This window comes from Gaeumannomyces tritici (assembly GCF_000145635.1).
Source record: "Gaeumannomyces tritici R3-111a-1 unplaced genomic scaffold supercont2.1, whole genome shotgun sequence".
Taxonomy (NCBI): Eukaryota; Fungi; Ascomycota; class Sordariomycetes; order Magnaporthales; family Magnaporthaceae; genus Gaeumannomyces; species Gaeumannomyces tritici.
This window is the reverse complement of record NW_008804545.1, coordinates 366,074-378,476: the sequence shown is the minus strand read 5'-3', so window position 1 is coordinate 378,476 and position 12,403 is coordinate 366,074. Positions and strand designations below refer to the sequence as shown.

Below are 12,403 nucleotides of genomic sequence, written 5' to 3'. Positions count from 1 at the left end.
TACGCGTCTCCAATTCGACCCCTTGTCTACGTTCCAGACTGGGACCACAATCCTCCCTGCAGGCGGCCCCTCTTTCAGCTCTTTCTTTGCATTCGCATTCCCCCAGCAACCCGATTCACGTTGCAGCGACAGCGATACTAGCAGGCGTAATTCACGATTTACGATTCGCAGGCGTCGCACAACGACAAACCCTGAGATTAGGCTGGGTCACTATCCAATATGAGGTGAGTTCAGCCCTATGCAGCATTTGTTTTGGGGAATTTAGATACCGCCTCCCTAGTTTCCCCTCATCGCTAACCGCTCCATCTCTAGTTCTCCGCTGAGAAGCAATTCGAACTCTGCGAACCGCGGCCTGTCCGCCGCGGCAGGCGGGAGCCGGAAGCGAGCCAGATCCGGCGCTGGCGATGATGGTAACACTCCGAGCGCCGCGGCCTCGAGCCCGCCGATCCCCTCCTCTCCCCCCGCCTTTAACATGGCGCACGGGGCAGATGACAATGACGACATCGAGGAGGATGAGGTCCAGGACGACATTGAAGACCTCGACGAGATGGCCGAGGATGATGTGGATCTCTTTGGTGAGGGCTTCGAGGGAGACTACAAGGACAGGGAGAACGACGAATATGAGCGTATCGATATCGACGACGAGGCCGACTACGACGCCATGAGTCTTGGCGAGAGGAGGCGCCTCGAGGCTCAGCTCAACCGCAGGGATCGTGAGGTGGCCCGCCGCCAACGCATCCCCGCTGCCTTTCTTCCTGGAGAAGACGAGGATGGCGATATCGACCTTACGGCCCAGCCGCGCCGGCGTCGTCACCGATATGATGAGGATCTGGACGAGGACATGGATGCCGACATCATGGATGAGGAGCTCTCGCTTGAGGCTCTGCAGGACGTCAAGGCGTCCAGTTTGACCGAGTGGGTTTCGCAGCTGTCTGTCCAGCGCACCATCAAGCGCGAGTTCAAGGCCTTCCTCACCGAGTACACGGACGAGCACGGTTCTTCGGTCTACGGAAGCCGCATCCGCACTCTCGGTGAGATCAATGCCGAATCGCTCGAGGTTTCGTACGACCATCTGTCGGCGTCCAAGGCTATCCTGGCCTATTTCCTGGCCAACGCCCCGACTGAGATGCTCAAGCTATTCGACGAGGTGGCCATGGACGTCGTGCTCCTGCACTACCCCGACTACGAGCGCATCCACTCGGAGATCCACGTTCGCATCTTCGATCTTCCTGTGCACTACACCCTCCGCCAGCTTCGCCAGTCGCACCTGAACTGCCTGGTCCGCGTCAGTGGCGTCGTCACCCGGCGTACTGGCGTCTTCCCCCAGCTCAAGTATGTCAAGGTTGACTGCACCAAGTGCGGCGTCACCCTTGGCCCGTTCCAGCAGGAGTCCAACGTCGAGGTCAAGGTCACGTACTGCCAAAACTGCCAGTCTCGCGGCCCGTTCACACTCAACTCGGAGAAGACGGTGTACCGTAATTACCAGAAGCTTACTCTGCAAGAGTCCCCCGGCACTGTTCCCGCCGGCCGTCTCCCACGGCACAGGGATATCGTGCTCCTGTGGGACTTGATAGACAAGGCCAAGCCCGGCGAGGAGATCGAGGTGACGGGTGTGTACAGGAACAACTACGACGCGCAGCTGAACAACCGAAACGGCTTTCCCGTTTTCGCTACCATCCTGGAGGCCAACAACATCGTCAAGGCTCATGATCAGTTGGCCGGTTTCCGCATGACCGAGGAGGACGAACAGCAAATTCGCAAGCTGTCCAAGGACCCGCAGATTGTGGACAAGCTCATCAACTCCATCGCCCCCAGCATTTACGGGCACACCGACATCAAGACCGCCGTCGCCCTGTCGTTGTTTGGTGGTGTGGCCAAGACGGCCAAGGGCAAGCACCATGTGCGTGGTGATATCAACGTGCTAGTCTTGGGAGATCCGGGAACGGCCAAGTCTCAGGTTCTAAAGTACGCCGAGAAGACGGCGCACCGGGCTGTCTTTGCTACGGGCCAGGGCGCCAGTGCAGTCGGTCTCACGGCGAGTGTACGACGGGATCCTCTGACGAGCGAATGGACACTGGAAGGCGGTGCTCTGGTGCTTGCCGACAAGGGCACCTGCTTAATCGACGAGTTCGACAAGATGAACGACCAAGATCGGACGTCAATCCATGAGGCCATGGAGCAGCAGACCATTTCCATTTCCAAGGCCGGTATCGTGACGACGCTGCAAGCCAGGTGTGGCATTATAGCAGCGGCGAACCCGATCGGAGGACGCTACAACTCGACCATCCCGTTCTCGGCCAACGTGGAACTGACGGAGCCCATTTTGTCGCGTTTCGACATACTCTGCGTTGTGCGTGACACGGTCGACCCGGCCGAGGACGAGCGACTGGCGCGCTTCATTGTTGGCTCGCACAGCCGCAGCCACCCGTCATCTTCGGGCGAGACTCAGGGCGGGGACGGCTCGATGGAGGTCGAGCACGACTCGGAGCAGACCGAGACACAGGCGTCGGATGGCCGGGACAAGGAGGGCGAGATTCCCCAGGACCTCCTGCGCAAGTACATCAAGTATGCTCGCGAGAGGTGCTCGCCGAAGCTGTACCACATGGATGAGGACAAGGTCGCAAGGCTCTTCTCCGACATGCGTCGGGAGTCGAAGGCGACTGGCGCCTACCCAATTACTGTAAGTTTTGGAAGCGGCCCTGGGCATCCGTGATCCATGATGCGCCACGGAAACATGACTTCTAACAAGATACCCCAAACAGGTGCGTCACTTGGAAGCTATCATCCGGATTAGCGAGGCCTTTTGCCGTATGCGGCTGTCAGAGTACTGCTCAGCGCAGGACATTGACAGGGCCATCGCCGTCACGGTCGAGTCGTTTGTGGGCAGCCAAAAGGTCAGCTGCAAGAAGGCACTGGCCCGGGCCTTTGCCAAGTACACGCTGGCGCGTCCCGGAGCCGGGGCCGGTCGCCGAGTTGGGGCTGGTCGTGGCAAGGGAAGGGCCACTGCGACGGCCAGCGCGTAAAGGGGAGGATGAGTCTATCTTTTGTCCCGTGGTTCTACCTTGGTCTCGGCCAATATATCCGGCACGACTTTGTGTTTTCAGTCACTTTCTATTTGCTTTCTTGTGTTGTAAATGCCGTGTTTGGGTTGATGAGGGAGGGTTCAGCGGATGTGATGTGGGATTTTGGGCTGGGGCTGGGGCTGGGACTGGGCTCTTGAAGTTTGGTAATTGTTGATGACGTGGAACAAGCTGCAAGGAACGAACGGATGAATAGATCTGGAGGTCATATTGTTCGGATCAATGCACCAAGGGCGGCGGGCTTTCTCGCTTTGCACATTGACAGTCCTGATTTAACGCTTGCTCTCGAGAACCAGCACAACGCGAATCTCCTGAGCGCCTTTTTTGCAGCTTTCATCTCAAGCTCATTCATGTTGTTTAGTCTGGCGAAGCGACGGCCTTGGCATCTTATTGCCCCACAAGGCGTTTTTGAGCCTTCCAGGGATCAATGCCGGTGTCAGGCCGGGCTGGCGGGGGATGCTGTGTGTGTGTTTGGTGTGCATGTGTATAGTTCTTGGCTGTCGGGGTTTCGGCCCACCTGTGCCATGCAGCCGTGCCAGCTCGCCCCAGCTCCCCAGCACTGACGGCCCCGCGGCCCCGCCCAGCTCGCACCTGACTGACGCATCGACGGCCGGGAGAAGGCCGGGACAGTCGGCTGAAGTTCGGCCCAGGGCTATTCCTCGGCAGCGAGGAACCGGGCTGGGGATCCATCTGAAGGAGGAGGCTACCCCTGGCGTTTCCACGTTTCCACCAGGCAGACCGATGTCTGGCGATGTTTGGGCCCTTATTTGTTGTCGAATCCTCGGGCGGGCTTCTGTCTTCGCGTGGGCAAGCCGCCATGTCGTCCGGCCGCTGGGGAGCCACCAGAAGACAAGGGGCAGAAAACAGCGCAGGCTCGGCTCGGGGGTGCATCCCTGGTCTCCCCCATCCGCCCCGCCATCCCCGGATCCGGTCCTGTGTTGTCTCCATACGAGTACCAATAACGGCCTACCTGGGCAGCTCGCTACCGTGTACATTGCCCTGCTTGTCACGCGGGCTTGGGGTTATATAAGAGGGCGCTCTCCGCCTCGTGTCTGTGTCCGCGGCCTCCCGACGGCCGATAGACCACTACATCTACATATAAAGCCAGCTTTTCCCTCCTCTTTTCTCTTGTGTTGACTTGACTTGAAACATCTCGCATGAATCTTAGAATGCGTTGTACAGGCTCGTGTTGCTCATCACCACAGGATAGCACTATGGCGAAGCAAATCGACGTTGAGGATGTGCTAAAGAAGCTCACACTTGTTGAGAAGGTTGAGCTACTGTCGGGTAGGTGGTGGCCCCTTTGTCGTCAAACCAAGCATGCATCTGCTAACAGCGCACCCACAGGCATCGACTTCTGGCACACCAGGCCAGTCCACAGACTGGGCGTCCCGTCGGTGCGGCTGTCTGACGGGCCCAATGGCGTGCGCGGCACCAAGTTCTTCAACAGCGTCAAGGCGGCCTGCTTCCCGTGCGGCACCGCCATGGGCGCCACCTTCAACCTGGCGCTGCTGGAGGAGGCCGGCAAGACCATGGGGGCCGACGCCAAGACCAAGAGCGCGCACGCCATCCTGGGGCCGACCATCAACATCCAGCGCTCGCCCCTGGGCGGCCGCGGGTTCGAGTCGCTCAGCGAGGACCCGGTCGTGACCGGGCTCGGGGCGGCGGCGCTGATCCGCGGCATCCAGAGCACGGGGGTGCAGGCGACGGTCAAGCACTTTGTGTGCAACGACCAGGAGCACCGCCGCAACGCCTGCCAGAGCATCCTGACGGACCGGGCCCTGCGCGAGATCTACGCGCTCGCCTTCCAGCTGGCCGTGCGCGACGGGCAACCCGCCGCCATCATGACGGGCTACAACGGTGTCAACGGCACCTACTGCAGCGAGAGCGACGAGCTCCTGGGGAAGCTGCTGCGCGGCGAGTGGGGCTGGGATGGCCTCGTCATGAGCGACTGGTACGGCACCTACAGCACCACCGACGCGGCCGTCGCCGGGCTCGACCTCGAGATGCCGGGCCCGTCAAAGTTCCGCGGCGAGCTGCTCAAGTTCAACGTGCAGACGGACAAGGTGCGCCGGCACGTCCTGGACGAGCGCGTGCGCGCCGTGCTCAAGTTCGTCAACAGGTGCGCCGCCGCGGGCGTCGAGGAGAACGGGCCCGAGACCACGGCCCTCGACACACCCGAGACGGCCGCGTTCCTGCGCCGCATCGGCAACGAGTCGCTGGTGCTGCTCAAGAACGACGGCGGCGTGCTGCCGCTGAAGAGGGACAAGAAGACGGTCGTCATCGGGCCCAACGCAAAGGTGGCGACCTACCACGGCGGCGGCTCCGCCTCGCTCGCGGCCTTTTACGCCGTCACCCCCTGGGACGGCATTAAGGCCAAGCTCGAGAGCGAGCCGGGCTACGCCATCGGGTCGTACTCGCACAAGATGCTGCCGCTGCTGGGCATGGCCACCGTCACGGACAAGGGCGAGCTCGGCATGACGATGCGCGTCTACAACGAGCCGCCCACGTCGTCGCACCGCGAGATGACGGACGAGTACGTCTTCACCAAGACCGAATTTTTCTTTATCGACTACTACAACAAGAAGCTGCGGTCCAACCTGTGGTACGCCGACTTTGAGGGCTTCATGGTGCCCGAGGCCGACGAGGAGTGGGAGTTTGGCATTGTCGTGCATGGCACCGCCAACCTGTATATCAACGACGAGCGTGAGTTTTTGCATTCTGAATCGTCTCCTCTCCGGTGCTGTCACGTATTACAGAGGCTATTTACTGACATGCCACGGTGCGCCATCAAGTCGTCGTCGACAACACCACCCACCAGCGCCAGGGCACCGCCTTCTTCGGAAGCGGCACCATGGAGGAGAAGGGCAGGTACAAACTGTCCAAGGGCCAAAAGTACCACGTCAAGATCCAGTTCGGCAGCGCCCCGACCTCCGAGCTCGCCAACGAAAGCGGCCTGCCCGGCCAGGGCGCGATGCGCTTGGGCGGCTGCAGGGTCATTGACGTCGCCTCGGAGATCCGGCGGGCGGCCGAGCTGGCCAGGGGCGCGGACCAGGTCATCGTGTGCGCGGGCCTCAACGCCGACTGGGAGGGCGAGGGCCAGGACCGGGCGGGCATGGACCTGCCGCCGCCCATGGACGACCTCATCGCCGCCGTGGCGGCCGCCAACCCGCGCACCGTGGTGGTGATGCAGTCGGGCACGCCCGTGCACATGCCCTGGGTCCGCGACGTGGCGGCCCTCGTGCAGGCCTGGTACGGCGGCAACGAGACGGGCAACGTCATCGCCGACGTGCTCTTCGGCGACGCCAACCCGAGCGGCAAGCTGCCCCTGTCCTTCCCCGTCCGCTGCCGCGACAACCCGGCCTTCCTCAACTACCGCACCGAGGGCGCCCGCGTGCTGTACGGCGAGGACGTCTACGTCGGCTACCGCTACTACGAGTTCGCCGACCGCGACGTGCTCTTCCCCTTTGGCCACGGCCTTAGCTACACCACCTTTGCGCTCAGCGGGCTCGAGGTGCGCGCCGACGAGGGTGGCCACCGCGTCGACGTCGAGGTCAACGTGGCCAACACTGGCGCCGTGGCCGGCGCCCAGGTCGTGCAGGTCTACGTGGCGCCCAAGCAGGCGGCCAGGGTCAACCGGCCGCTCAAGGAGCTCAAGGGCTTCGCAAAGGCGCGCCTGGCGCCGGGCGAGACGAGGCGCGTGGCCGTCGAGCTGGACGTCCGGTACGCGGCCAGCTACTGGGACGAGGACCGGGGCCAGTGGTGTGCCGAGAAGGGCGAGTACGAGGTCATCGTCAGCGACAGCAGCGCCGCCGAGGAGGGCAGGACGCTCAGGGGGTCGTTCAAGATCCCCGAGACGTTCTGGTGGAGCGGACTGTAAGCTCGGGGGCTCTCTTGGAGCGGTTAGGCTCCTTGCGTGTATTGTTAGCATGAAAAGCGCAATGAGCATGGCATTGTTTGATATCCCCGATTGATGTTTGGCCCGCCTGGGCTTGTTTGCAGCGAAGAGACGGCAAAGCCTAGCGCCAACTCTCCGTAGAAGGAACCTCTTCACCCAGCCTCAGTTGGCAGGAATTTCGTACTCAACTATGAGCCCCATGATCTCCCATCAATGATTGTGCAACCAAGAGTGAAGGAATATATGTGAGCGATACGGAGTAGGCGCTGCCTGTATATACATGATATACATGATACAGATCACCCAAGAGCTGATCCTCCGCGCCAGGGATGGACCGTGGTTACGTGCTCTCGGTCCCGGCCCCCGGCCCCCGGCCCTTCCGCCTTTCTTCCAAGCACGCGCACGTCGGCCGGATCCAGCAGCTAGCGCCAACCATAATCTTTGTTCTGCCCACGCAGTTGGCCAGATCGGGCCGTGAACGCATCCAGCTCCCGAAGACCCGTCTCAAGGACCCGGAGCTTCTCGGTCAAATCTGCCCGATCCTTGACCGTCTTTTCGCTCTCGGCTCCGAGGATGTCGATGCGGTCAGGGTCTTCGTAGCAGAGCTCCCAGAGGACCTGGGGCGAAAAACTGCACGGTCCAGTGAGAGTTCTCCATGTCAGTTCTGTGGGAAAACCTCACGGGGAAAACCTTGATACTTACACGTCAGGAAGCTGCTGCACAAGAGACGTCTCCACGGCATTGACGCTCACGTCGTCGACGAATTTCTTCAGTGCCACAGTGTAGTACGCAGCAGCAGTGTCTGCTGCTAGAGAGGCCGAATAACCTTCGATGGAGAGCCCTATCTGTGCCCTGAGATGCCGGAGGGCCGAGACTACGCTGGTCGATGAAAGCTGGGAACTTGTTATTTTTGCATCAAGGTCGATTGCCAGGTCCGAATCCAAGACACAATGGTGGAAGTGACGGTTGTGTCGGCGTGCTTGCGCGTCGAATACGGCATCGGTGAGACTTTCGTTATATGTGATTGGATGGACCGAGAGGTGAGGTTCGAGAAAGTCGGCGACCTTCTGCTTCAGCTCATCGCGCAGGGAGTGAAGGGCTTGCTGGACGAGGTGCCTCATCAAAAGGGCTTTGGTGTTCTGGTCGCAAAGATCTGAGAGAGCGGCGTTGAAAGTCGCCATCGCGGCTCCGTGGATCTCCTCGACGAGCTGCTGCGTGATGCCTTCCCACGGCTTGCACTGCCTGCTGAACAGGTCCGCCACAACCATGGGGTTGTAATTTCCAGGAAGCTCCCTGCCACGGCACTCAATCATGGCCGCGCGCACCGTCGTGTCGATATACACGTCTCTCATAATGAACGAGGAAGCGCGAGTCGGCAACGTGCCCTCCTCGACGATCTCAAGCCTGTGACCGTACTTGCTCATCTCCTTGGAGTACTTGTCAAGGATGTGCTGCACATGCGCCCTCAGCCGCCTGTCGAACGCGTCGCTCTGCCCGGGCAGAGACTCGAAGAAGCGGTCGGCGTAGACGCCGTCGATGGCCTCCTTCATAACCTTGTGGAGCTGCGTGCTGATCCGCATGAGATAGTCCCTTCTCTCTTTTAGCGTGTCCCGGGCCTTCCCCAGCTGAGAAAGCTTGGACTTGCAGTCGGCAATGCCGGCGCCGACTTCGGACTTGACGCGAGGCATCTCCACCTGGATCTGATGCCAGAGCACCTCGCGGAGTCGCTCCCTCAGCGTCTTGACTCCCAGCTGTGAGGGCTCCAGGTCTCGCCAGGCCGAGTCGTCAAAAAACTTTTGCTCGCGCGCGTCGCGCTCCCCGGCCGTCTCCTTGCGCGTGTCGTAGCTTCTGTTGCGCAGGACGTGCCAGCCGAGCTTGAGCTTGACGTTTCGGTTCTGCGCAAGGTCCACATAGTACCGCTCGCTCTCCGACCCCTCGTCCAGTCGGTCGGGCTTGGTGATCAGGCCGAGGGTCCGGACACCGTTGGGGTCGATCTCCCTCGCGAACTTGGTGACAGGCTGGTTGGTGAAGGGAACGTCGGCGCTGACAACAGCCAGGATGATGCTGCGGCGCTGGCGCATGTAGGAAGTCACGAGCTCCTGGACCATCGCCGAATCGTCGTCGGACTGGTTCTTGTCCGCTGCGCCAAACAGGCCGGGCAGGTCGACGATGGTGAGGTTGGGCTGGTCCGGCGAGGAGCACTCGATGCGGAGCACGTCGGCGCAAAAGTGCCGACCGCCCTCCGCCCCCGTGAGCCCCATGGCCACCTTGGCCCCCTCGATGATCTCCCCGATGTCGTCGAAATGGCTGGACTTTGAGCCAAAGGCCGCGAGCGTCTCCCTCTCCCCCTCCGAGCGGCTCTTGTCCGGGATGATGCGCACGCTGACCTGGGACTGCTCGGCGTCGGCGCAGCGACGCAGGATCAGCTCCGTGGCGAAGCGGGTGCAGAGCCCCTCGGCCGTCGGGAAGGCCACGCCTGAGATGGACTCGAGGGTCGAGCTTTTTCCCGACGACTGGCTGCCGCAGACGATTATCTGGGGGAGGTCGACATAATTGCTGACTCCACTCAGCCGCAGCTTATCGACTATGTCAAGGAGATCTCGATGCTTGTCATCTTGGATGAGCTGTGATGTCGTCTTGGAGAACTTGCCAGCCAGTTTGGCCGTGAGGTCTGTCGTGATCTCTCCCATTCTGCCAGCAGGATTTGACACAAGCTGTGGCGGCTATGCACCGGAGCACCAACTGAAAAGAAAAAAAATTCAGAACCGCAAAATGCTTTTCCCCACCCAAACTCTACAGCAAAAAAAACATCAAAACAAACTCAAACAATTTAATTGCAACATACTAAAGCACTATAACACGCCCAAAACAGCACGGATCCTTTCCCCAATAATAAAAAGCGAGGGCAAAATAACTGCCCATTAATTCGCACATAAATTACAGTTAAATTTTTTTTTGGTGGTGTTAATTGACTTTGAAATGATGGCCCTTTTGTGCCGTTCAGGTTTTTTTTCAGTTGGTGCGTAGGTTCTGGCGATATTCGGGCAGCGCACCTACCACCTCCAAGGGGTTGGCCCAGAATTGGCCCAATAACATATAGCTAGGTGGGGCTCAATTTGCACGGGACAGTAAGTGGAAAACCCCTTTTGTCGAACGGTGATTTCCAGATTATTGTTACAAACAGGCCTCTGCTCCTAAGGTAGGGCACCTTTGGAGGTCACAAGCAGTAACACGCGACTTGAAGACTGAGGCGATTCACAAAGATCTTGGGTGCAGGTCTAGATGCTTGCTCCAAGGGATACTTGGAAGCTAACTTAGGTTAACTGATGCCAGTGCATCTGTCAAAAGCTATCTAGGACACTAGGAAATCCTCCTTCTTATGCCTTGGCCCGTTGGCCTTGAGGTACGTACACTGAGTTCCTGCTATGTCTCCGAGCAGACATATCACTGTTGCTTCCATAACTTGTATGTGCCCAAGCTCCGGGGCGTGCGATCCTAGTGGTGTGGGTCCCAGCGGGCCTCTACCCCTCCGATTGCTGGTCTGTTGGTGGTGGTCGTAACAATTATGTGCACTGTTGCATTTATAATTATATAATGAAAAAAGCGGCGTTGGCTACTTTATGTCAAGTTCATTTTATGTATAAACACGCAAAAATGGGTTGAGCATTCATGGCAATGCTTGATTATATGTGCGGTAAAGACTGCGCGTGAATTCATATGGGAGCTAGGTAGCTCCTAAATACCGAAGGTGGGACTCGGACCAACAAGTCGTCGACCAAAGATGTAGCTAAACCAGAACCCATGCCAGCGCCGGGGAAACGTTGGAAAGAAGCCGCATAAATTCCAAGATGCCGAAGAAGGAGCAGGAAAAGAGAGAAGACGAGCTGGGTAACAAGAATTGTGACCGAGAAGGAAGAGAAACGTAAAGAAGCACAAAGCAACCCGACCCGATGCAAATGCAAATGCAAGGACCCCCAAGGACAAACCTCTAGATGTGGTGTTAATCTGATACCGGCCAGCCTCGTCTCTAGGCTGCGTCTCCTGCCCGCTCGCCCTCGAATCCCCTTAGCCTCGTGCCCGCTTCTGCTCCAATTCACCCATCCTCCACCGCCGCATCCGCCCAAGTGTCGCGCCGGCTCCCTACTGCTCGTTGAGAGCGCACTTCTTCTTCTTCTTCTTGGCCTCCTCATCGGCCGCCTCAACGTCGCGGGTCTCCAGGGCGCACTTCTTCTTCTTTTTCTTGGCCTCCTCGTCGGCCACGCTGATGTCACGAGCCTCGAGGCACCGGCGGCGACCCTCAACGTCGCCCTCTTGAAGGGCAGCCAGGCACCGGCGGCGGCCCTCCTCGACGTCGCGGGACTCAAGCTCGGCGAGGCACTTCTTCTTCCCGGCACACTTCTTCTTCTTTTTGGCCTCCTCGTTGTCGGCCGCGGCGGCGTCGATAGTGTCGCGCACCTCGAGGCAGCGGCGGCGGCGTCGACGCCCGAGAGGCAGCGCCGGGCCTCCTCCTCGACGGCCTGGGCGAGGTCCCGGACCGAGAGGCAGCGGCGCCGGCCCTCGTTAACCGGCTCGCCCATGACGGGGCCGGCGGCGGCGAGGAGGGCGATGAGCTGGGCGAACTTGACGATCTGCATTTTGATGCTGGGCTGGTGCGGTCAAAGAATAGAAAAGGGGGCTGAAAGGCTGCGAGGAATGAAGATGCTGGATGTGATTCCTGGCTGTCAGGTGGGATGTGTGCAAGAAGCAGGTGATGAAGCTGAAGATGAAGATGAAGGAGCTGATGAGATGATGAGGTTGAGACTTGTGGCCTGAAGAGAAGGAAATATCTGGACCATGGACGGGAGGATGGACCAGAATATATACCCGTTTCCTTTGCCCTAGAGTTGACACTCCGTCGTTGATCCCCAGAAGAGCGCGCCGGCAAGGAGGTGATTATCGCTGGTATTCCTCAATCATCCCTCTCAAGGCTCCCAATATTGGGCTTCATCACGACGACTCGGTACCACGGGGAAAGGGGTGCTCCTCAGAGGCCGGGTCGTTTGTTGTCAGTGACTTGCCACGAGCCTTGCCATAATCCGAGGTCGTCGTGCTATGCCTTGATAGTGCTAGCCATTCTATCACCGACACAAGAACCCGGCCATTGTACTCTGAGAAATTGCCATCGTAGCCGAGGCCCTGGGATTTTGTCATGTCCTCTGGCCGCATCGAATTGGTGGAGCAGACTTGCTCGCCTGTACAGTTTTGCAGCGGCATACTCTGCATATCGCTATTGATTGTGGGCTGGCGGCGGTCTGGTCAGCCGCGTACACGTCAACCAGAGGAGCAAGTAAATCGAACAAGCCTGGTAGACCCCTGACCAGGCACGCGCGCCTGGCCCTTTTGGGTGGGGGGGGGNGGGNGGGNGGCGGCGGCGCGTCGTCGTCGT

The 12,403-nt window shown here is 59.5% G+C and overlaps 6 protein-coding genes across 6 annotated transcripts; 2 read left to right on the top strand and 4 right to left on the bottom strand.

Annotated features, from left to right (window-relative positions):
* The first annotated feature begins 47 nt into the window (after positions 1–47).
* On the top strand, positions 48–3,376 carry GGTG_00115 (DNA replication licensing factor mcm2). The gene is made up of 3 exons (XM_009217856.1): positions 48–224; positions 313–2,680; positions 2,763–3,376. The coding sequence occupies exons 1-3, from the start codon at positions 220–222 to the stop codon at positions 3,021–3,023; spliced, it is 2,634 nt and encodes an 877-aa protein (XP_009216120.1). The 5' UTR covers positions 48–219; the 3' UTR covers positions 3,024–3,376.
* A 91-nt stretch (positions 3,377–3,467) lies between these two features.
* On the bottom strand, positions 3,468–3,770 carry GGTG_00114 (hypothetical protein; the record flags this gene model as incomplete). The annotated part of the gene is made up of 1 exon (XM_009217855.1): positions 3,468–3,770. One exon carries the CDS (start codon positions 3,768–3,770, stop codon positions 3,468–3,470), a length of 303 nt encoding a protein of 100 aa, XP_009216119.1.
* A 210-nt stretch (positions 3,771–3,980) lies between these two features.
* GGTG_00113 (hypothetical protein) lies at positions 3,981–7,049 on the top strand. Its single transcript, XM_009217854.1, has 3 exons — positions 3,981–4,367; positions 4,428–5,786; positions 5,876–7,049. Exons 1-3 carry the CDS (start codon positions 4,238–4,240, stop codon positions 6,958–6,960), a joined length of 2,574 nt encoding a protein of 857 aa, XP_009216118.1. The 5' UTR covers positions 3,981–4,237; the 3' UTR covers positions 6,961–7,049.
* Positions 7,050–7,074: 25 nt separating this feature from the next.
* Positions 7,075–9,685, bottom strand: GGTG_00112 (hypothetical protein). The gene is made up of 2 exons (XM_009217853.1): positions 7,681–9,685; positions 7,075–7,608 (listed from the first exon to the last, which is right to left on the bottom strand). The coding sequence occupies exons 1-2, from the start codon at positions 9,666–9,668 to the stop codon at positions 7,401–7,403; spliced, it is 2,196 nt and encodes a 731-aa protein (XP_009216117.1). The 5' UTR covers positions 9,669–9,685; the 3' UTR covers positions 7,075–7,400.
* A 1,433-nt stretch (positions 9,686–11,118) lies between these two features.
* Positions 11,119–11,612, bottom strand: GGTG_00111 (hypothetical protein; the record flags this gene model as incomplete). Its single annotated transcript, XM_009217852.1, has 2 exons — positions 11,119–11,433; positions 11,460–11,612. The coding sequence occupies 2 exons, from the start codon at positions 11,610–11,612 to the stop codon at positions 11,119–11,121; spliced, it is 468 nt and encodes a 155-aa protein (XP_009216116.1).
* A 352-nt stretch (positions 11,613–11,964) lies between these two features.
* On the bottom strand, positions 11,965–12,240 carry GGTG_00110 (hypothetical protein; the record flags this gene model as incomplete). Its single annotated transcript, XM_009217851.1, has 1 exon — positions 11,965–12,240. The coding sequence occupies one exon, from the start codon at positions 12,238–12,240 to the stop codon at positions 11,965–11,967; it is 276 nt and encodes a 91-aa protein (XP_009216115.1).
* Positions 12,241–12,403: the final 163 nt, after the last annotated feature.